The following is a 23,361-nucleotide window of genomic DNA, read 5'->3' on the forward strand; positions in this document are numbered from 1 at the left end:
TCGGTCCATGTGGATGATAGTGACTTGCAAAGCGAGGATAAGGTCTGCCAGAGGCATTGAAGGTCAAGTACAAATGCCACCCAAGATTGAGGGTGGTGGCAAGTCCGAATACTCGTCCTAGTGGATTTTTGTTCAAATACTTGGTGAGCCACGTTACTTGGGATTTTAGCCTTGGCACATACACTTCATCATACTCAAGGGAACTAGTGTTGGAGTGGTGACGACGATGAGTATATTTCCATGAGAAGTATGGTGTTAAAAGTGCAGAGTGGAGGATAAGACCAATAGTGTCATTTATCCAGGGGTAATCACTGAAGGCCTGGTGGCCTGATTCATGGCCAATCATCCATATTCCAGTTAAAACACAACCTTGAGCGATCCAGTAAATAGGCCATGCTAGGTAACAACACGGAGACGTAAGGAGGTGGAAGTAAGTGGTGGCAATATAATAAAATACAGAGACAATGATGAAATCTTGAACAAGATATGAGAAGGAACGAACAAGAGATCGCTGAAAGCAGTGAGGAGGAATGACCTTCTTGATATCGCCAATTGTAAAAGGAGGCTTTGAAAATGACACTCCATTTTTCTTCTGTTCTGTTTTATCAGATGACATATTGTTGTCCTGCTTTTTCAATCGAAAAAAAAAACAACTACTACTTCAACAACTTGATATCAAATTGAAACTTTCTTTAGGAAAATACTTTTTTACAAAATTTTCTAGTCTAGAGTTTATTGAAGAAAGTAGGTACAGATTCCATATTTGTTACATATTATTGGCAGAGAAAGAAAGCAATAGAGAAAAATTTCATTCAAACTGTACATGTGCATTTATACAAAACAAAAGGAATAAATCTGTTACTATACTACCAGCTGTCCTTCTCTTATTTTTGTTTTTCTCTAATTGACTAATTGTAAAATGTATATATAAAAATAAATAAAAAACAATTATCTACATATATAATGGAATATATCTGAAATGTTCTTTGGACAGCTGTCATGATTCCCAAATGAACGATCAAGATGAGTTTGATGAAGATAAGATCTGATTGTGATCAAAGGTTGAGATGATTTCGAGAAACAGGAAAGAGAATAAAAAATGAGAGATAATCAGACTTTGTCCGTTCTCTTTGAGATCTGAATTGAGTTCACTTCCATCTGTCATCTTTACCCATCCTGTCTATATTCAAGATAATAAATTTGACATTATTATAACTTTGTCTAGTTGTTTCATTTGTAGAGTCCCCATACTGTTGTTTATTGATTAGATTTTGGTGGTTGGCCACTGCTGGGCCAGCCAGACAATGTTGAAATGATTTCTTCCTATGCGTAATTAATAAAATCGGCCCTATGGGTCATATTAAACCACACTCACACAAAAAAAAAAGGTAATACAATATCTTTTGATCTTTATAATCATGATTATATTGAAGATAAACATTAAATTTGCACTTAACAAAACCTTGTTAGGAGACCACAACACATTCCCTCAACTAGCGTGGGACTTCATATTCCCACACACACTCGATCAGGACATGAAACTAGAGTGTGGATAACATAACATAGATGTTTCAACATTACGAAATACTGTAACAAGAATCAGTGGGTCTGGCTCTGATATTGTTATGAACTAGTCTCAACTCAATGTTACACAACTAGTTATTGGGCCCAGAGAAATCGACTCTTATTACTTGATTGCGATGTGAGAGACTAAGAATTAAAAATTCGTCATCTCACAGAACTGACTCAAAGGTGAAGTAAGTTTTTATTGTGTATGCCTTGTATGAACTGTTGAACAACTAAAATTGTGCACTCTGCACCTTTTGACTAACTAAAAGATCAATTCAATTTAAGAGGGATTCAAGGACAATAAATAAATAATATGGTCTATCAAAACACTGTATGTCAACCACATTATGTAGTACAAATACAATACGTTATGAAAACGATACATAATAAAATGATAGGAAACAACACCTAAATTCAAAATACGTATTGTGACTCATGCTTAACATTTAACCAAATCGATTTTTAATTCATCTTGTTTTTATACCAAAAAATACCTCTATCTTTAGATCTTTCATCCTTTTCCACATAGATGCACTCCTTATAATCCCTCCATAATACCTTATAAACAGGGGTACTATCAAATTGGTAGTAATTTCCTAGTACTGGCTTGATAGCTTTGGTTGCCTCGAGTGCATGGTAATGTGACATCGTTGAGAATAGATGATGCAAAACATGAGTATCTGTAATGTGGTGGAAGACCTTATTTAGTACACCAAAGTATCTATCTACCGTAGCTAGAACTCCTCTTAGCCAATCCCACTCGGATGAATAATAATGTGGTACTGAAGAGTGAGTGCGGTGCAAAAAAGTTATTAACACTATGAAAATGTTCATAATTTGGAGGGGCACTCCATAGACACATACAAGCCAAGTTAGTCCTTTTGCCAAAGCAACGCGTTACAACACATAAGTTGTTGTAATCACACCTGTATCTGAAATATATATAGATTTGTAGCCTCTCACGATCATTATAAATCGGTCCATATTGTGGATGATAGTGACTTGCAAAGCGACGATAAAGTTTGCTAGAGGCATTGAAGATCAAGTACAAAGACCACCCAAGATTGAGGGTGGTGGCATGTCCGAATACTCGTCCTAGTAGTGAATTTTTGTTCAAATACTTGGTGAGCCACGTTACTTGGGATTTAAGCCTGGGCACATACACTTCATCATGCTCAAGGGAACTAGTGTTGGATTGGTGACGACGATGAGTATATTTCCATGAGAAACGTGGTGTTAAATGTGCAGAGTGGAGGATAAAATCAGTAGTGTCATTCATTCACTGAAGGCCTGGTGGCAATCATCCATATTCCAGTGAAAACAGAACCTTGAGCAATCCAGTAAAGAGGCAATGCTAGGTAACAAAATGGAGACGGAAGTAAGTGGTGGCAATATATATTGTTATCAGACGACACTCGATTTTTCTTTTATTCTGTTTTATCAGACGACATATCGTTGTCCTATCCTGAAATGTGCAACAATAGAGACTTCGAAAAATAGAAATTTTCTGCATACCTTCTTTACAAAATTGCAAAGTCTAAGAGTTTTTTAAGAAACGAAGTACAGATTTTGAGATAATTAAATACTTAATTTTCTATTGTATTACACCACAAGATTAGTCATATATCTTTGAAACATTACTCTTAACAGATCACAAAAGAATATTTAAACTTACTTTCTCAATTATGGAATCTTTTGTTCAGATCAAAATCTCTACTTACTTTCTTAAATAACTCTAATCTTGTCAGTTTGCATTCAATGTTTGGTTACAATTTTCAATTCCAACGTGGTTAATACGTATAATATAAATGATTCAAATCTCTATATTAGTATATTCTATTGATTTAATGTGTATAATGAGGTAATCTATATTAATTACTCACTTTGTCTCAGTTTATGTGAGTCGCGGGGTATCTAGATATGCATACTCAAAGACCAATATATGTCTTTTGCCTCTAAAAATGCCGCATCACATTTTTCTTTTGGAAATTCAAGATTTTGTTTGAACTTGAAATTTGCATTGGTAGTACAATTATCTTTTGATTTGAATAATCATGATTATATTTTAATAACTAGAATATTACATGGGGATTTCAACATTACGAAACACAGCAACATGAATCGGCTCTGATGCTGGTATGACCTAGTCTCGGCCCTATGTTGATACCTACACGGATATGATATCATGAACGGAACTAGTTATTAGGCCAAGAAGAAGCAATAAAACTGGAAGGCTTTCATAAAGGTTGATCTGGGACTCAGGCCTACTTGACAACTAGCTAAAAGGACGATGGATGAGAAAGAGTGGTTTATGCCAATTGTTAGGAAGGGTCTATATTCCCTTTGTCTCCTTTCCGAGTCGTCTTTGGCTTTATCTCTTTCTAGTTCTTACTATCCTTTAATTTATCCTACTGTGTAATTGGAATATATCTATGAGTATCTACTGAGAATTTGTTCATTACATCATATGTGAAGATACGACCATTGGATCTAAGTCAACTCATAAATGGAAAAATTGTCCGAAATCATGTAAAGAGACGCTATGACCCATACTTCCCTCAACCAATATGGAACTTATTTTAACAGTCTTAAGATACATTTCACTTTGAACGTTTTCATATCTTCATGAGCTAGCTAATTTAATTAGAGCGACGAGAAAATTGGAACACCTGTTAAGGTTGTTCCAGCATTGACGATGAAAACATTGCCTGATATATATTCTGAAGAATCATGGATTAAGTACCTAACGGTTGATGTTAATGCCGGATCTGTCGTTCCAAGAGTTCTCAGAGGAATGGTTCTTACAGTAACATTATTGAGCCATTCTTTTTCCATTAGACTCTTTGTTATCTCTGATTTGAAAATTCCTGGTGCTATTGAGTTCACTCTGATTTTGTCTACTCCCAACTCAAGGGCCATCATCTGCCATTCAATTATTAATTATGTTACCATAACATAGAAGAAAAAATTGGAAAAATAAAAATAAATCTCTAGCTACCTTAGTGACCATGTCAAGAGCCATCTTCGAAGAACCGTAAGCAAGACCCCCAGGTATTAGTCCTCGATTTAAACCAGAAATTGAAGAGATATTAATAACAGAGCCTCCGTCCTGTTTAGAATCGCGCATATGTCAGCATACATATTTTGACACCAACCATGCCCCTCTTAGATTCGTCTTATAGATATGTTCCCATTCCTCCTCTGGCAAATCCAATGAATTGTACACATTACCTATGTAAATATATTAACATAATACAACCAAAGAAAAAGTTAGAATGAACCTGGTAACAATTTAAGCAACTAATTTACATAATAAAAGTTTCAGATTACCTCTAAGGCCTGCGTTGTTAATCAAGACATCGATACGTCCAAAGGCATCCCAAGCTATTTGTACAGCAGCCTCAATAGTAGCACTATCAGCAGTGACGTTGAGCTGGACAGCGATTGCACGCCGAGCCAGGCCCTCTGAATTAATATTAATCTGGTTGCAGAGAGTTTTCAGCCTGTCAACACGACGAGCGGAAGCAATGATCCTGCAACCGGCTTTTGCCAAGTCGAGACAGAACTCTAGCCCGATTCCCGAGGAGGCCCCAGTCACCATCACTACTTTTCCAGTCAGGTCTTTCCATGGCTCCATAGAAAAACACTTGTGGTAGAGAAGATTGAGAGGCAGTTGTTGTTTTATGCAATAGTTAAGTAGTCTATCTCTCTCTTCTGTTCTCTTTGTGTCTTGTGAGATTTATGAAGAGCCTACTTATATTCTATTCCAACAAAAGTAACCAGAAGTCTCGGGTTCGAACCTTGAAAATTAAGAAATTCCTGGTATGGAGGATCACTACCTTCTTTAATGGGCGCCCCTACGTGACACGAATCTGAATTAGTTTGAGTACCAAATTAACAGAAAGTAAGTACTAAGCCTTTTAATAATGAAAAAATGGAATCTAAAGCTAGCACATGGACAGTACAGAAGTGTTAAAGTTGACAACATCATTCCTAGTTTAATTTGACTAAGTCTGTAGTATGGCTATATTTTAGCTTTCAGTTGGTATTTGTTTTCTTTTTAATAACGGATCAGATTTAGTAGTGTCTTCTCTTTAGGACTCTGTTGTAACTTCCTCCCTTGTATATAGGTTATAGATAAGTCTTACCTTTTTCTTAGTTTATCTCTTTGCTGTAGAAGTTGTACAGAATCTATATATACTTAGTTACAATCAATAAAATACATCGTTCCTTTCATTCTACTGGCAGCTTTATACTTTATATGGTATCAAGAGCCAATTAACTCTCACGAGTAAATTTCTGTCGAGAAACCCTCCCACCCTTCCCATAAAAATGGCCCCAAACATCACTGTAACAAACTCCGATGCCAATACAACAATTGTTCAGTTTAATCCTGTCACCCAGTTACCAATCAAATTAACTGGCAGCCACAATATTTCCCTTTGGAAAGCACAAGTGTCCATGCTTATGCGTGGTCACAACCTTTTTGGCCATCTCGACGGTTCTCGCCCAGCCCCTGCTCATACAGTGACTCAAAATAATCAGGACATCGAAAATCCTGCATTTGTTTCATGGTATCGCCAAGATCAACTAATTCAAAACGCCATCTTGGCCTCAGTTGACCCAAATCTTGCTGCTACGGTTGTCGCTACATCCACTTCCCAGGCTGCTTGGGATGCTTTGCACACTGCGTATGCCAACAAATCGCAAACAAGGATATTTAGTTTGCGCGATCGTCTGGCTCGCCTCGCAAAAGAAACCCTTCCTGTCGCTGATTATCTGCACCAGGTTCGATCTCTCTGTGATGAACTTGCCACTGCTGGAGCTCCTGTGTCCAATGAGGAACTGATTGTCAAAATCCTCACTGGACTCGGACCTGAATTCCGTGAAATATCAGCAGCTATCCGTGCAAGAGATTCTGCTATCTCTTATCCTGAACTTTATGAGAAGTTACTTGACCATGAGCTTTTCATCAAGCATGAAGAAGCAAAGAAGCCACTCTCAACACCCATTACTGCTGCTATTGCACAGCAAACAAACATGCATCCTCGCCAAGGAAACACCTCTAATAGGCGTTCAAATGCAAATTCCCCCAACACCAACCAGTCAAGGCGTGCCCAACCATCGCGTGCTGGCAACAATAACCAACAGCAGCGTTATGATCACACTCTAAAGTGCCAGTTGTGTGACCGCCCTGGTCATTCTGCTAAGGTTTGCAGATCACAATCACACGATCACATACAAGCCCGGGCAAACTATGCTGCTCGATCTCCAACTCAACAGGCTCCTTGGATTGTTGATACAGGTGCCACCCATCATATGGCCTCTAATGCGCAAAACTTCACTGATGTGCACACCTACCATGGTCCAGAGGAGATAGCAATGGGGGACGGTAACACCATTCCAATTTCTCATACCGGTAACACTAACTTAAGTGCATCGAATCAGCAATTTAAGCTTCTCAATACTTTATGTTCTCATTCCATAAAAAATAATCTTCTTTCTGTTTCAAAATTTTGCCGCGATAACCATACGTCCATTGAATTCTTTCCTTTTTCTTATTGTGTGAAGGATCTGAGTACGGGGGCGCCTCTGTTTCGCGGGCAGAATCGAGATGGGCTATATGAGTGGCCGTCGGGCAGTGCACATCATACCCCTCAATGCAATGTTGTCGTTCCTCTACACCTGTGGCATCGGCGTTTAGGCCATCCTAATCATCGCACTTTAAACACGATTTTACATCAGTTTTCTCTTCCAGTTTCACATTCTAGAACCGCTTCCATTTGTAATTCGTGTTATTCTAATAAAATGCACAGGTTACCTTTTTCTGAAAATTCATTACAAAGTCAACGGCCATTGCAAATAATTTATGCTGATTTATGGGGGCCATCTCCTGTTTTGTCAATTGATAACAAGAGATATTATGCCTTATTTGTTGACCAGTACTCGAAATACATGTGGTTGTTCACTATAAAATCAAAAAAGGAAGTCCTTGATGTCTTTCAAGCTTTACATCCCTTACTTGAGCGTCGGTTTCAAACCAAAATTATGTCTCTCTATACTGATGGTGGTGGTGAGTTCCAAGGTTTATCCTCATATCTCAAAATTCAAGGTATTGAACACTTAGTGACACCACCATACACGCCTCAAAGAGTGGCATCGGTTGAACGTAGACACAGGCATGTAGTTGAGACTGCCAAAACCTTACTGCATCAAGCATCCTTGCCCTCATCTTTTTGGAGTTTTGCCTGTCACCAAGCAGTCTACCTTATAAACCGTCTAACCACTCCAAATTTACAAAATAAATGCCCTTATGAAATTTTATTTCACGAGGCTCCAAAGTATGAATCACTTAGAGTTTTTGGTTGTTTATGTTACCCATGGCTTAAACCATATGCCAAAAATAAGTTAGAGCCAAAATCGACTCCTTGTGTATATTTAGGATTTTCTAATAAACATTACTGTCACCAATGTTTTGATCCCGTCAAAAATAAATTGTACTTATCTAGGGATGTTCAATTTTTGGAAGACACCTATCCTTTTCATAATATTTTTTCGAATCTAAAAAACCAACAGAGCACTGATTCTTGGGAGATTTGTTCTGATGTTCTACCTGTGACTAATGAACCATCAAGTTTTGATTCTTGTCATACCCTCCCAGATGCTCTGCCCGTGTACTCTCCACTGCCCAACTCAATGCCTGCCAGATCAGAAGGTGTCTCCATTGCATCAGGTAATTCTCAAACTTTATCCTCTCCTTCATTGCCACACACCATCACACCACCACCGGATTATACTCAGCCCCTGCCGTCACCCAGACCATTAATCACCTACCAACGCAAAAATCACCAACAACTAAGTACCTCAGTGTTACCACTCCCTTCCCCTATACCTCCCACCAACGTACCTTCTCAGTCATCTGCCAATAACTCTTCCCAACCTACACTTGCTTTGGCTCCATCTGATCCTTCACCCGTGGTGACAACTTCAAGTCATCCCATGGTCACACGCTCCAAAACAAATAGCCTCAAACCCAAGCAGTTTAGTGTCAATGTTCAACTCTCCTCGTCCTTTGTTCCTCATACATACAAACAAGCATGTCCTCACCCTCACTGGAGAGAAGCGATGCATGCTGAATTTGATGCACTTGTTAGGAATCGGACATGGGATTTGGTTCCAGTTACTCCTTCGATGAATGTGGTTGAGTGCAAGTGGTTGTTTCGTATAAAACATAAATCTGATGGTTCCATTGACAGGTATAAAGCTCGTCTTGTTGCAAAGGGATTTACCCAGCGTCCAGGCTTAGACTTCCATTCCACATTCAGCCCGGTAGTCAAACCAGTTACTATTCGGTTGGTGCTTACCATTGCGACGCAATACAACTGGCCAATCCATCAGATTGATGTCAATAATGCATTCTTACAAGGAAGCCTTGAGGAAGAAGTTTATATGAGGCAGCCACCGGGATTTGAAGATCAAAGTCTCTCCACACATGTCTGTAAGTTGAATAAAGCAATCTATGGCTTGAAACAAGCCCCCCGAGCTTGGTACAATGAGCTCAAAAGTTATTTGCTAACTGTTGGGTTTGTCAAGTCCCAATCTGATTCTTCTTTATTTATTTTGCATAATTTTGGATTCACTGTTTATGTTCTTATCTATGTGGATGATATAATCATCACTGGAAATCAGATTCGTGGAGTTCGTCATATAATCGATGGTCTTTCCACTCGTTTCTCCTTGAAAGACCTTGGACAGCTCCATTATTTTTTGGGTGTTGAGGTTATCTCCTCTACTGCTGGTCTTTTTTTGTCCCAGCACAAGTATATTATGGATATTTTAGAGGATGTTGGCATGCTAGACAGTAAAGGAGCTCCTACACCTATGACCTCAACTACCATTTTGACAGCTTCAGTGAATGATCCTCCAGCTGATGGTACTCTTTATAGGCGGGTAATTGGAAAGTTGCACTACTTATCCTTTACACGTCCTGATATTGCCTTCACAGTAAGCAAACTCTCTCAATTTATGCACAATCCACGCCACTCTCACTGGAAAGCAGTCAAGCGATTACTTCGTTATCTTCGTCATACCTGCCAATATGGCATACAGATTGCCAAAGCTCCATATTCTCGTTTGGTTGTTTATTCAGATTCAGATTGGGCTGGTGATCCAAATGATCGCACTTCTACCTCAGGCTATATCACTTTCCTGGGCAACACACCAATTTCCTGGGCCTCCAAGAAACAACGCTCCGTATCTCGGTCCTCTACAGAAGCTGAATATAGAGCTGTGGCTGCTGCTGTTGCAGAAACCAACTGGATCACAAATCTTCTTCATGAACTTAGGCTTTCACTTAAGGAAGTTCCACAGGTTTTCTGTGACAACATCAGCACCACTTACATTTGTTCCAATCCGGTCTTTCATAGTAGGATGAAGCATGTCGCCATTGATTTTCACTTTGTTCGTGAACAAGTTCAGAACAAGGATATTGAAGTTCACCACCTTCACTCAGCTGATCAAGTGGCTGACATACTCACAAAACCTCTTCCCAAAGCTTCTTTTGTTCAGCAATTTTCCAAGTTGGGTGTTGTTGACACCACCAACTTGCGGGGGCGTAATAACGGATCAGATTTAGTAGTGTCTTCTCTTTAGGACTCTGTTGTAACTTCCTCCCTTGTATATAGGTTATAGATAAGTCTTACCTTTTTCTTAGTTTATCTCTTTGCTGTAGAAGTTGTACAGAATCTATATATACTTAGTTACAATCAATAAAATACATCGTTCCTTTCATTCTACTGGCAGCTTTATACTTTATACTTTTAACTCTGATAGTTTTTTTTCTATTTCGTAGTATTGCAGAAATGTGTTCCTAAAGTTTAGGAGAGTTAGGTTAGTGGGTTAGTTAGTGGTTTAGTGGGAATGTGACTCTATTGAAGTTGTAATTCTATATAAGATCAGTAACTGACTGAATACAAGGTTAGTCCATTTGTTCTTATTCTCTGGAAACTATTTTCTCAGACATTTTTATTTGAGCCTATTATATCTTAAGTTCTACATTTGGTATCAAGAGCAAGGTTGTTCCTTGGGAGATCATTTACTGTAGTTTTTTTTTGAGACTTTTGTTGCTGACACAATGACAGACCTACAAGCTGTCGGCGGAATGAAAAAGCTCAACAACAGTAATTACAGTACATGGTCAACTTGCATAATGTCTTATATGCAAGGGCAAGATCTGTGGGAGGTTGTCAACGGTAGCGAGGTGACACAACCAGCAGCCGAAGATGCAAACGGCACTCTGCGAAAGTGGAAGATAAAAGCTGGTAAGGCTCTGTTCGCTTTGAAAACAACGACCGAAGAGGATGTGCTAAAGCACATACGAGACGCCGCCACCCCAAAGCAGGCTTGGGATACATTAGCCAAGCTATTTTCAAAGAAAAATGATACAAGGCTCCAACTCCTAGAGAGTGAATTACTCTCGATAGGACAATGCACCATGCCAATTGCACAATACTTTCATAAGGTTAAGATGCTATGTCGAGAGATTTCAGAGTTAGATCCACAAGCTCCAATTGGAGAGACGAGGATGAAGCGGATTATCATCCATGGTCTGAAGCCTGAATATAGAAGCTTCATTGCTGCTGTACAAGGATGGCAAAATCAGCCATCACTTGTAGAATTTGAGAATTTGCTAGCAGGTCAGTAAGCCTTGGCTAAGCAAATGAGCGGAGTCTCTCTTAAAGGCGAGGAGGAAGCACTCTACGTCAACAAAAGCAGAGAAAACCCCAAGCAGTACAACGCCGGTGGATAAAAAAGAACTGATGATAAGTCAAAAAGTCATCAAGGAGAAGGAAGCTCTCGTCCAGGGGGAAGTTCGAAGAACAATAGGGTCAACAACAAGAGGTTTGAAGGGCAATGCCACAACTGTGGGAAGAAGGGACATAAAGCCAATATTTGCTGGTTCAAAAAGAGGACTATTGAGAGCAATGCTGCTGCTACCTCTGGTCCAAAGGAAAATAGTGAAGACGATTGGGATGCTGAAGCATTCTTTGCGGTAGAACAAGAGGAGTTAGCTCTTACAGTAACAACCTCTAAGCAAATTGACTATGAGAATGACTGGATTGTTGACTCGGGATGCTCAAACCATATAACTGGTGACAAAAAGAAGCTGCAAAATTTGTCCGAGTACAAGGGAAGTCGTGAAGTGGTGACAGCAGATGACACAAAATTACCAATAGCTCACATTGGTAAGACTATTGTGTCTCCAAATAATTGTGCTGATCTGATGCTGCTTAAAAATGTTTATCATGTCCCAGGTATGAAGAAAAATCTTCTTTCAGTAGCTCAGTTGACATCTTCGGGTCATTATGTTCTATTTGGTCCGCAAGATGTAAGAATATACCATGATCTTGAGGTTAAAGAAGAGCCAGTGATGAAGGGGCAAAGGTTAAATTCTATTTATGTAATGTCGGCAGAAACCGCATATATAGACAAGACAAGGAAGAATGAGACGGCGGACTTATGGCATATGCGGTTGAGTCACGTTAGCTACTCTAAACTTAGAGTCATGATGGAAAAGTCAATGTTGAAGGGTCTTCCCAAACTTCCAGTAAGGACGGATGTAATATGTGCAGGTTGTCAGTATGGTAAAGCGCATCAGTTGCCGTATCAGGATTCAAAATATACTGCCAAGGAACCATTAGAGTTAGTTCACTCAGATGTGTTCGGCCCTGTCAAACAACTCTCTGTTGGTGGGATGAAATATATGTTGACATTCATTGATGATTTTTCCAGGTATGTGTGGACTTATTTTTTAAAGGAGAAGTCTGAGGTATTTTCAAGATTCAAAGAATTTAAAAAGGTTGCTGAAGGAGAAGTTGATAAGAAAATTCTTTGTTTGCGAACTGACAATGGTGGTGAATATTCCTCATATGAATTTTCTGAATTCCTTGAAAAGTGTCGAATACGCCATCAGTTCACATGTCCAAATACGCCACAACAAAATGGCGTAGCAGAAAGGAAGAACAGACACCTAGCAGAAATTTGTCGGAGCCTGCTTCACGCAAAAAATATCCCAGGACAATTTTGGGCGGAAGCTATGAAGACTGCAGCTTTTGTGATCAATAGACTTCCTCAACAAAGGTTACATTTTCTTTCACCTTTTGAGAAGTTGTGGAATATGAAATCATCTGTTAGCTATTTTCGTGTTTTCGGATGTGTATGTTATGTATTTGTACCTAATCATTTACGTAGCAAGATGGACAAAAAGGTTGTTAGGTGTATTTTTGTAGGGTATGACAGTCAACGAAAAGGGTGGCGATGTTGTGATCCAACAACAGGAAAGTGCTACACTTCACGAAATGTGATATTTGATGAAGCTTCTTCCTGGTGGTCTGCAAATAAGGAACCGCTGCCAGATTCAGATGTCTTCAAAGATGTGTCGGACTCTTCCCATATCCAATTGAGTCTAGATGGAGCTGAAGGTGAAGCTAATGAAGACAATGTTGATGAAGACGTGACTCAAAATCCGTGGCAAACTGGTATGTACCAACAGCCAGGTGAAGAATGTGAGCTAATTGGAGCAGATTCACCACCTTCACTCAGAAGGTCAACAAGGATCAAAAAGCAAAATCCCAAGTTTGCCAATGCTGCCATTGCAGAAGATGAAAATGAAAAGGAACCAGAAACTTTTGAGGAAGCATTCCAGAATCCAAAGTGGATTAAAGCTATGGAGGAGGAAATTGTTGCGCTACAACTGAATCAAACGTGGGAGCTCGTGACAAAACCAAGGGATGCCAAACCCATTTCCTGTAAATGGATTTACAAGATAAAGCGTCACACAAATGGATCAATTGAAAGGCGCAAAGCTCGTCTTGTAGCTCGGGGTTTTTCTCAGCAATATGGACTAGACTATGATGAAACGTTTAGTCCAGTGGCAAAGCTTACTACTGTCCGGGTTTTACTTGCACTTGCAGCTAGTAAAGATTGGAACTTATGGCAGATGGATGTAAAGAATGCATTCTTGCATGGAGAGTTGGATCGAGAGATTTACATGTGTCAACCAATGGGTTTTCAGAGTCATGATTATCCTGAGTATGTGTGTAAGCTTCGAAAGGCACTCTATGGATTAAAGCAAGCGCCAAGGGCATGGTATGGTAAGATTTCTGAGTTTCTTACTCATAGTGATTTTTCAATAGCACCGTCAGATTCCAGCCTGTTTGTGAAAATTGTTGGCAGAAAACTAGCTATTGTGCTAGTATATGTGGATGATCTAATCCTAACAGGAGATTGTGAAGAAGAAATTCTCAGAACAAAGGAGAATTTGTCAGTACGCTTCCAGATGAAGGAACTCGGACATCTTAACCATTTTCTTGGCTTGGAGGTTGATCGCAGTGAAGAAGGAATTTGCTTGCATCAGCAAAAATACTCCAAAGATCTATTAAAGAAGTTTGGAATGTTCAATTGCAAACCAACCTCAACACCACTGGATCCAAATGTTAAGTTGTGTGCTCATGAAGGGAAAGACTTGGAAGATGCAACAATGTATCGGCAATTGGTGGGTAGTTTGATTTACTTAACTTTAACAAGACCTGACATCTCTTATGCAGTAGGTGTGATGAGTCGTTACATGCAAAATCCAAAGAAGTCTCATTTGGATGGAGTTCGTCGAATCTTGAGATATGTAAAAAGTACAATTGACTATGGTCTGTTGTATAAGAAAGGTGAAGAATGCAAACTGATCGGATATTGTGACTCTGACTATGGAGGAGACCATGATACTCGTCGTTCAACCACTGGCTTTGTGTTTAAGCTTGGAGCTGGAGCAATTTCTTGGTGCAGCAAAAGGCAGACAACAGTGTCGCTGTCAACAACAGAAGCAGAGTATCGGGCAGCAGCAGTTGCAGCTCAGGAATGTACATGGCTTATGCAATTGATGAAGGATCTAAGACAACCAGTAGGATGTGCAGTTCCTTTGTACTGTGATAATCAGTCAGCAATTTGCTTGGCTGAAAATCCAGTTTTCCACGCAAGGACTAAACATGTGGAGATACATTACCACTTTATCCGGGAAAAAGTGTTGCAAGGAGAGATTTGCTTGGAGCACATCAAAACAGAACATCAAATTGCAGACTTGTTCACCAAAGGTTTTAGTGTCAACAAGTTGCAGAGTTTCTGCAAGCAGCTAGGCATGGTTAAGACAGAGAGCTGATGTTGAGAAGGGGTGTTAAAGTTGACAACATCATTCCTAGTTTAATTTGACTAAGTCTGTAGTATGGCTATATTTTAGCTTTCAGTTGGTATTTGTTTTCTTTTAACTCTGATAGTTTTTTTTCTATTTCGTAGTATTGCAGAAATGTGTTCCTAAAGTTTAGGAGAGTTAGGTTAGTGGGTTAGTTAGTGGTTTAGTGGGAATGTGACTCTATTGAAGTTGTAATTCTATATAAGATCAGTAACTGACTGAATACAAGGTTAGTCCATTTGTTCTTATTCTCTGGAAACTATTTTCTCAGACATTTTTATTTGAGCCTATTATATCTTAAGTTCTACAAGAAGTGCATTGAACCTTCAAGCTTTAAGCATATGGTCCGTTTTTTTGTTCAATCAGATCTATCTAAATGTGTGCTTACTTTCTTAAATAACTCTAGCCTTGTCAGGATCAGTCATTAATATAATGAACATAAAATTGGACAAAATAATTTTTTTTTTTTCCTTTTATGGGGGATGGAATTACAAGGTACATTAAGGAGTGATGGGAAATTACAATCGAAACAAACATTACTTAAAGTAAGTAAGTAGATTCTTGTATTCATTTTTTAGAGCTTGTTTTTAAACCAAAAAACACCATTATCTTGACGTCCTTCATCTTTCTCCACATAAATGCACTCCCTTGACTCCCTCCACAATGCCGTATAAACAGGGGTACCATCAAATTGGTAGTATTCTCCTAGTAACGGCTTGATAGCTTTGGTTGCCTCCATCGCGTGATAATGTGGTATGGTTGAGAATAGATGATGCAAAACATGAGTATCTGGACCATTGTGGAATACCCTATTTAGCATACCATAGTCTCTGTCTATAGTAGCTAGAGCTCCTCTTAACCAATCCCACTCCGATGAATCGTAATGTGGCACTGAAGGGTGAGTGTGGTTCAAAAAAGTCATTAATATTAAGAAGCCATTCACAATTAGGAGGGGTAACCCATAAATACATACAATCCAAGCTAGCCCTTGTGCCCAAGCAACGCGATACAACACATAAGTAGTTGCAATCACACCTGCATCTGAAATGTAGATCCATATCCTCTCACGGTCATTATATATCGGTCCATATGGATCATAGTGACATGCAAAGCGGTCATAATGTCTTCCAAAGGCATTAAAGGCCAAGTACAACGGCCAGCCGAGAGTGAGGGTGCCGACAAGTAGGAGTATGCGTCCTAGTGGATTGTTCGAGTATGTGGAGAACCAACGTAGTTCGGATTTAAGCCTGGGCACGTAGACTTCATCATGCTCAAGGGAACCAGTGTTGGAGTGGTGACGACGATGACTATATTTCCATGAGAAATATGGTGTTAAAAGTGCAGAGTGGAAGATAAAACCGACAGTGTCATTTATCCACTGGTAATCACTAAAGGCCTGATGGCCACATTCATGGGCAATGACCCATATTCCGGTGCAAACACAACCTTGAACAATCCAGTAAGTAGGCCATGCTAGGTAACAATATGGTGATGGAAGGAGGTGGAAGTAAGTGGTGGCAATGTAGTAGAAGATGTAAACTAGTATGAGATCACGAGCAACATAGGAGAACGATTGAATGAGAGATCGTTGAAAACAGTGAAGAGGGATGACCTTCTTGATGTCACCAATTGTAAAAGGGGACTTTGAAATTGGAACTCTTTGGAGAGAATTTCTCTTTTGGTTAGTTTTAGTTGTTGGAGTAGACATATTGCCACTGGCACCCATTCTTGTCCTGATTCTGCAACAATTAAGTTTGCTTCAAAGTTTCAGACAGTTATTTTTCGATTGAAACAACACCTTCTTTTAGCCTTACATGAAAGTTATATACTCTCTCCCACTTGCTCTCCTTTTTATAGAAATATAGAACGAGAGGCTAATGGTTTGTCAGCAATAAATATTGCCGCTAAAAGAATAATTTATTGCCACTAAATGTCGCTTTTTGTTGTTGTTGTAGTGTGCTTTAGATTCCAGTTTTTTCATTATTAAAACTTTGTCAACTTGTTTGATTATTGATGATCACATGCAGTACTGATCATGACTCATGAACTTACATCTATGTCATGAAATAATTAAATCCTTTCCCTAACCCACCATATCCTATTTTTATGGATTAATTTGTTATTATAACTTGACTTGTTAAATTTTCAATTTACTTCTGAGTAGTTTATTGCCTGTCTTAACATTACTATGTCTAACAGCTACTAGATTCCCAATAATGCTGCTTATTATAAAGCTAAGAGATCATACATACTTCTATAGGTATTACTCCCTTTGTCCCATTTTAACGGTCGCTTTAGCTCTTTTCACATCCATTTAGAAAAAACAAGATTAGTAACTACACTTGAATCATGTTCTCATTTTCTCCGTTTTAGTAATTTCAAGCATATTATAATAGACACAGGAGTAAAAATATGAAAACATACAAGGAAATTATATTAAGGAAACTGCAATCTGAGAACGAGCCGAAAGCAATCACCAAATTAAACAAAATTACATTTTCTTTGTTCTCTTCTTCCATGTTTTAAATGAATGAAAATCTTACATTGTGTTGCAACCTTTGTCTTTCATAAACACGAGTGAAGCATCAGCTGCATTGTCCATGCTTTAGATTTCATCTAAAGCCTTCCATAGTGATTACATTAAGCTACCATGAGGTCTCAAGTTCATATTCCAGAGGTTATTCCTTCTCATTTGCCCAAGCCGTGATGTACAAAATTACTTGGTACTTGTACTAGTGGGAGGTAGCAGTTACCCTATGGAATTAGTTGAGATGCATATATGCTAGCTCGGATACCACTATCATAAGGGGGGGAAATGATAAGATTAAGCTTACAATAATCTTCCATCAGCAAACATCCTTATGGATTCAACCTAATGTATCCACACAGATACCGAACGAGCGAATGAGAGATCGTTGGCAGCAGGAAGGATGGCCTTCTTGATGTCACCAATTGCAAAAAGGGGCTTTGAAATTGGCATTCTTTCTTTTGTAATTTTATGCAAGAGGTGAACAGACCTCTGCATATGCACTATTATTCATGTACTTTAGATTCCATTTTTTTTTCATTACTATAACTTTGTTCAGTTGTCTTATCCTTATTATATCCCACATGCAATATTCTGTTTATTCAAAAAAGTAAAATCCTTTTTATATGAATTTATTCTCCTTTTAATTCAATCTGTTATAAATCTCTGCATTATCACATTATACTAGCTCCGTACATACCTAAGTAAAATGGAGCCATGGAAGGACCTGAGTGGAAAAGTAGTGATGGTGACAGGGGCGTCATCGGGAATTGGGCTAGAGTTCTGTCTCAACTTGGCGAAAGCCGGTTGCAGGATCATTGCTGAAGCCTGTCATGTTGACAGGCTGACATCTCTATGCCATGAGATTAATAATTTGGACGGTCCGGCCCAGCGTGCAGTCGCCATCCAGCTCGACATCACTGCTGATGGTCCTACTATTGCAGCTGCTGTAAAGTTAGCTTGGGACACCTTCGGACACATTGGTGCCTTGGTTAACAATGCAGGCATTATCGGTAATAATAGATTTGAACATACATTGCCAGTTTAATTCAATTGAATCCTCTTCATCGAAAAAGTATACTGTGTAAATAGGACAAAAACAAATAATTATAGATGGTTAATCTGATATAGTACTTGTTGACACCCAATTTTGACCCTCCTCGATAATAATTGATTTATGAGCTTCTTAATATTCAAACGATTTAAAATAATTAGCTATGTCAAATTCAAATAGTTTCAAGGTTAGTGTAAATAATTTCAATCGATTTTTATAGTATTTGAATAATAAATATATTTCATATAATTATATAAGTAATTAGTGTATTTTATAAATGCTTGAAAATCATAACAAAAGATTTTTGCTTCGTTAAAATAAATATTTTATTAATTTAGTTTTAGTTTGAATTATAGCTTTAATTTTCAATTAATTAGCTTATTGAAAATCGATTAGCTTATAATTAAGTTAATTATTTTATCTCGTTAAGATTAAAAAGCTCATAAATTAATTATGTTAATTTGTCCTATTTGAATTCTAGCCTAATCTTCTAAAATTAATTCATTTGGCTACCTTTTTTAATCCGCTTGGCTAAATTGTTAATTAGTTCCTATTACTCCTATTTTAGCCAAAATCTAACCTTTTATTCAAATCCATTTTTGAGACCAAAATTTGGGCCACTTTGTAGCAGCCCAATACAATTTTCCAGCAAACCCAACCCACATTACAATACCCATCACCCACAACAACCCAATTATATACCAAAAACCCACCCAAAAATACAACATACATCAACAAACATTCATACATACAACATAGGTACAACAGTAGCCGAATGACCCCATCCCTGTGTTTTCTCTTCTTTTTCGCGTGAACCAGACAGTAGCAGGACGTGTTTTCTTCTCCCTCACGCGTCAACAAACATCAGCTCCCACACCTTTCTCTGCAACAGCCGCCCACCTTAATCTTGTCATCCGGATTTCGTGGGATTTGGGTTGATTTCTTGTACAAACGAGCAGCTCTTTGGTTCTTGAATTTTTTTTTGAATTGAGGATATATTGAGTGGAAGAATTCCTATTCTATCCTTTTCCCCCGAGAATCCGAGCCCTAATTACCCCATCTATATAATACCCCTTCTTATTCATTGTTTAGGGGGTGGAGAAAAATTTTTCTTGAACAATTGACTTTTACGCTTGAGAAATTTTGAATGCATTTTTAGTTCTAGGTTCTAAAAGGGTCTTCAGCTAAAATTGGTTTGGATATTTTGATTTTATTGCTCAGGGTTTGAAGTCGGTGTTGAAGTTGTTCTTAGGCTCATATTGGTCTCAGTTTGCTGCCCGAAAAGAGGTAAATCCTTTCTTGGCTTCATTTAAATCCAGTTCTTCTATGTTATTCTGTCTATGATGTGTTATTGGTTGTGTCTTGTGTTCCGTTTATGCGTCAACTTCATTTTTGGTCTCTATATGTTAGGATTTGGCTAATGAGTTTTAGCTAGTAACATTCCTTTCATTTTTCTTTTCTTTCAGTTCATTTCATTTCAGCGTTATATGAACTCTTTAGTGTATTGTTAATACGTTCTTGTGATCATTATGTTTGCCTTATGTATTTAGCCTACGTCTTAATGATTTTTATTCTGAGTTTGTTCCTGTTTAAATTCTTATGTATGCTCTGATTTGCCCTAGTTATAATATTGAGCTTTCTGAATATGTTTAATTTCTCGCCCCTTTCCCTTGGAATTGTTGTTTAGTTCCAGTATAGCTCATATGTTGATAAAATATTGTTGCCTTAATAATTTTTTGCCATGAATCTGCATTTGGATGTGATATGGCCCAAGTTAATGTGTATTGCTACTTGTTTTCCACCAAATGGTTTGTTACTGCATTTAGCAATACAACATAAGCTCTTGCTTCGGTCGTATTATATGTAGACCCGTCTTTAACTTATAATGTCTGAACACTAGTGTAGTCCCGAGTATCTTTGGTTATGATTTTAACACATTCCGGTGTCAACTTCTAGATGCATTCGTGTGCAGTTCGGCAAACTCGTCTTGATTCATGTCATCTCGATTTAAGCTCAGTCGGTGTTTGTCTGGTCGAGTCCTATTTCAAATGTCTATCGTTTGAATACTATATCACTATGCCTCTGTTTCCTATTTACTTCTTCCCTTAAATCTCATGTGCAAAGTCTTATTAATTTGCATCTCGCGTAATTTGTGTATCTTGTTATTGATTTTCCCAAATGCCGACAAACTGGTTTGAATCATTTCTCTTAATATATCACATTTGTTGTGAATCTTTATGTTATGAAGCTTTAGGATCATTTGAATGCTAGAAATTGTATTGTTACTTTTCCAGATAAGTATTAGCAAAGTGCATCTAATTCCTGACCTCATGAGATATAATGCAACCACTTTCATACTTTATCAAAATTGTTTGGCCTTATCCTTATGGGCTAACAGTAGCTTTAAAAATTGTTCAAGTGTATTCAATTCTATTCTTCTCTTAATCTTGTTGAATCATAAATGCTAAATCATAAAAATAGCTTGTTATATGTATTCATTTGAGTGCTAATGGAGTAATGTGATTTTTTAATCTATCGGGAAGTATGCTGATAGATCCGGGGGTTTAAATTGTTTAAATGTGTTTAGTTGATTAATTAAATGATACTAATTTGTTCACTTCTTCTTTTTCTTGTATGTAATATTATTCGAGTCCATTTTGGACTTCATCCATGCATTTCGTTGAGTTGAGATCTTTATCGAGTTGGCCACATCCTGTTCAAGTTGCTGGAAAGTTAAATTACAGGTCCCAAAAAAGTCGAAATGGGTCGTATACAAGATGTATACACTGATATACAGGTAAAAAATGTGGGAATACAGGACTGAGGCGAGATACATGTGTTTGGAAGCAAGAGATACATGAAAAGAGTTGATATATATGCTGATATACACTAATATACATCAGTTGTATACCAAAAACGGGTTTTGGTTAAACCCCAAAAAGTAGCAACAAATTTGGCCCAAGAAAGGCCCAAATTCAACTTCTCTCCGTTATTCTTAAATTATTTAATTGTGATTACTTATTATTTGTTGTTTAACTCTAACTTTAGAATTTTTAATTAACTTAATTAGATTCCCCAAAAGATGAGTTATTTTATTTGGGTTGGTTTAATTTTAACATATTTCATGTTGTTGTGTTCACTTATTTTATTAATCAAATATTGGTCGAATTTTATATTTTAATTAAGTTAAATCTTTGTTCTTAAAAAGATATGTTTTAAGGCCGCTTCACTTGATCACATATTATTTTTAAAATTGTTTTAAGTTAAAGTATTTTTCTCAAATAAATAAATAAAAAATGTTAGTCAAAACTTTTTTTAAAAAATTAATTAATAAATAAATAAATACTTACTTAGTCATTTGCTCAAAAGTTAGTCAAAACTTTTATTCTTCAATTAATTTAAAATGATTTTAATGCTTTAATGTGTTAAATTGGTTTAATTTATTTTAAAATGAACTAAATAAATTCTAATTAGTCTAGTTTTATTAATTTTCTAATCACTTGCACCTTAATTCAAATATTTTCATTTTAGGTCTCTTCCTCTAAAAAGATAGAATAAAATGGTTCATTTCTTAATTATTTTCTCAAAATTAATCGAATAGTGTAAATTATTATATATTCTTTATGTTAAATTATTTTTCTAAAAAATAGTCAAATACATTTTAGTCAAGTCGCAGGTCAACCGCATGTTAGCGGACACTTCGAATGCTTAAACCCTTCTCGAAGTGTAAATTGAACCCCGAACTCTTTTTGGTATTTTCAAGTTATTTTTTCTGTTAAATCTTTGAAAATTATAAGTTTACTTAATTTCTTTAAAAAATTAAGTGGCGACTCTTTTCTAAGTATTTTTCTCAAATTGTTTTTATACTTAGAACATTTCAAAGAGTGATTTTTCTAGAGATAGTCAAATTACGACACAACTGTACTTTGTATAGGTAGTGTAAGCTGTTCATTGGAATTGTCAGGAGAAGTGGGAACATACCTTTAAGACGAATCTCAGAGGGGCATGGTTGGTGTCAAAATATATATGTAGACATATGTGTGAAGCTAAACAGAGCGGAGGATCTGTTATTAACATCTCTTCAGTTCTTGGTCTGAATCGAGGACAATTACCGGGGTTTCTTGCTTACGCTTCTTCAAAGATTTCTCTAAACATGGTCACTAAGGTAGCTAGGTAGTTAGTATCTTTGTTTTCCATTTTTTTCTTCTATGTTATGGTAACATAATTAATAATTGAATGGCAGATTATGGCACTTGAATTGGGAGTAGACAATATCAGAGTGAACTCAATATCACCAAGAATTTTCAACTCTGCGATAACAAAAAGTCTTGTGGAAAAAGAATGGTTCAATAATGTTACTTTAAGAACCATTCCTCTAAGAACTCTTGGAACGATAGATCCAGCTTTAACATCAGTCGTTAAGTACTTAATCCATGATTCCTCAGAATATGTATCTGGCAATGTTTTCATTGTTGATGCTGGAGCTAACTTAGCAACTGTTCCAATTTTCTCATCTCTCTAAGATTAGCTCATGAAGACGTAGAATTTTATCTGATTGTTTTGCTTATCGCGAAATATACAATATGATCAAGAAATGGATATGTACGTTGGAGAAAAAAAATGTTTGTTTTGTTACATTGTAGGGTATGAAGTATATTGCTCAATTCTCGAAGCAGAATATACCTTAATTAATAGAGTTTGAACAAATCCTGAAATCTCATGATTCTCAACCTACATCATTGACCGCTAGGCCAAAACTTTGAGTGCCATTTAGCGTTAATTTCTCAAGGTTAACGAGTATTTTTCTAGGAGAATTCAGTCAAGAAAGACTATCGAAAATAACAGGCATATCACCTTACAGAACTTATAGTAATATATCAGCTTGCACAGCTTAAAATGATTTACTTATAAACAGGGCATTTTCCCAAAAGAGAGATGGATCAGCTTAGTACATATACATGTAAACAAACTATT

At 37.3% G+C, this 23,361-nt stretch overlaps 5 protein-coding genes and 2 pseudogenes across 7 annotated transcripts in view; 1 reads left to right on the top strand and 6 right to left on the bottom strand.

Moving 5' to 3' along the window:
• The window catches only part of LOC125866605 (delta(12)-fatty-acid desaturase FAD2-like), a 1,786-nt gene extending 985 nt beyond the window's left edge, over nt 1–801 (bottom strand). The window contains exon 1 of the mRNA XM_049546887.1: nt 328–801. Within this exon, the coding sequence (XP_049402844.1) occupies nt 328–616 (289 nt within the window). The 5' untranslated portion in view covers nt 617–801. The remainder of the gene's footprint in view (nt 1–327) is intronic.
• The window catches only part of LOC125866592 (delta(12)-fatty-acid desaturase FAD2-like), a 43,267-nt gene that overhangs the window by 3,398 nt on the left and 16,508 nt on the right, over nt 1–23,361 (bottom strand). The gene's annotated exons all lie outside the window — the stretch shown is intronic.
• Nucleotides 2,032–3,192, bottom strand: LOC125868945 (delta(12)-fatty-acid desaturase FAD2-like; annotated as a pseudogene).
• LOC125866602 (uncharacterized) lies at nt 4,181–5,399 on the bottom strand. The gene is made up of 3 exons (XM_049546884.1): nt 4,900–5,399; nt 4,568–4,800; nt 4,181–4,491 (listed from the first exon to the last, which is right to left on the bottom strand). The coding sequence occupies exons 2-3, from the start codon at nt 4,694–4,696 to the stop codon at nt 4,213–4,215; spliced, it is 408 nt and encodes a 135-aa protein (XP_049402841.1). The 5' UTR covers nt 4,697–4,800; nt 4,900–5,399; the 3' UTR covers nt 4,181–4,212.
• Nucleotides 4,700–5,206, bottom strand: LOC125868946 (uncharacterized). The gene is made up of 2 exons (XM_049549505.1): nt 4,900–5,206; nt 4,700–4,800 (listed from the first exon to the last, which is right to left on the bottom strand). The coding sequence occupies exons 1-2, from the start codon at nt 5,204–5,206 to the stop codon at nt 4,700–4,702; spliced, it is 408 nt and encodes a 135-aa protein (XP_049405462.1).
• LOC125868947 (delta(12)-fatty-acid desaturase FAD2-like) lies at nt 15,381–15,728 on the bottom strand. Its single transcript, XM_049549506.1, has one exon. The coding sequence runs from the start codon at nt 15,726–15,728 to the stop codon at nt 15,381–15,383; it is 348 nt and encodes a 115-aa protein (XP_049405463.1).
• Nucleotides 15,927–22,909, top strand: LOC125866597 (uncharacterized; annotated as a pseudogene).

This window comes from Solanum stenotomum, chromosome 6 (genome assembly GCF_019186545.1).
Source record: "Solanum stenotomum isolate F172 chromosome 6, ASM1918654v1, whole genome shotgun sequence".
Lineage (NCBI taxonomy): Eukaryota > Viridiplantae > Streptophyta > Magnoliopsida > Solanales > Solanaceae > Solanum > Solanum stenotomum.

Bases quoted from the DNA above. Each gene is read 5' to 3' on its own strand.
- LOC125866602 (XM_049546884.1), bottom strand. From the start codon at position 4,696: ATGCGCGATTCTAAACAGGACGGAGGCTCTGTTATTAATATCTCTTCA. The intron at 4,492-4,567 runs GTAGCTAGAGAT...ATTGAATGGCAG, and splicing joins CTCTTGACATGGTCACTAAG to ATGATGGCCCTTGAGTTGGG.
- LOC125868946 (XM_049549505.1), bottom strand. From the start codon at position 5,206: ATGGAGCCATGGAAAGACCTGACTGGAAAAGTAGTGATGGTGACTGGG. The intron at 4,801-4,899 runs GTAATCTGAAAC...ATATTTACATAG, and splicing joins TAACAACGCAGGCCTTAGAG to GTAATGTGTACAATTCATTG.
- LOC125868947 (XM_049549506.1), bottom strand. From the start codon at position 15,728: ATGACTTTTTTGAACCACACTCACCCTTCAGTGCCACATTACGATTCA.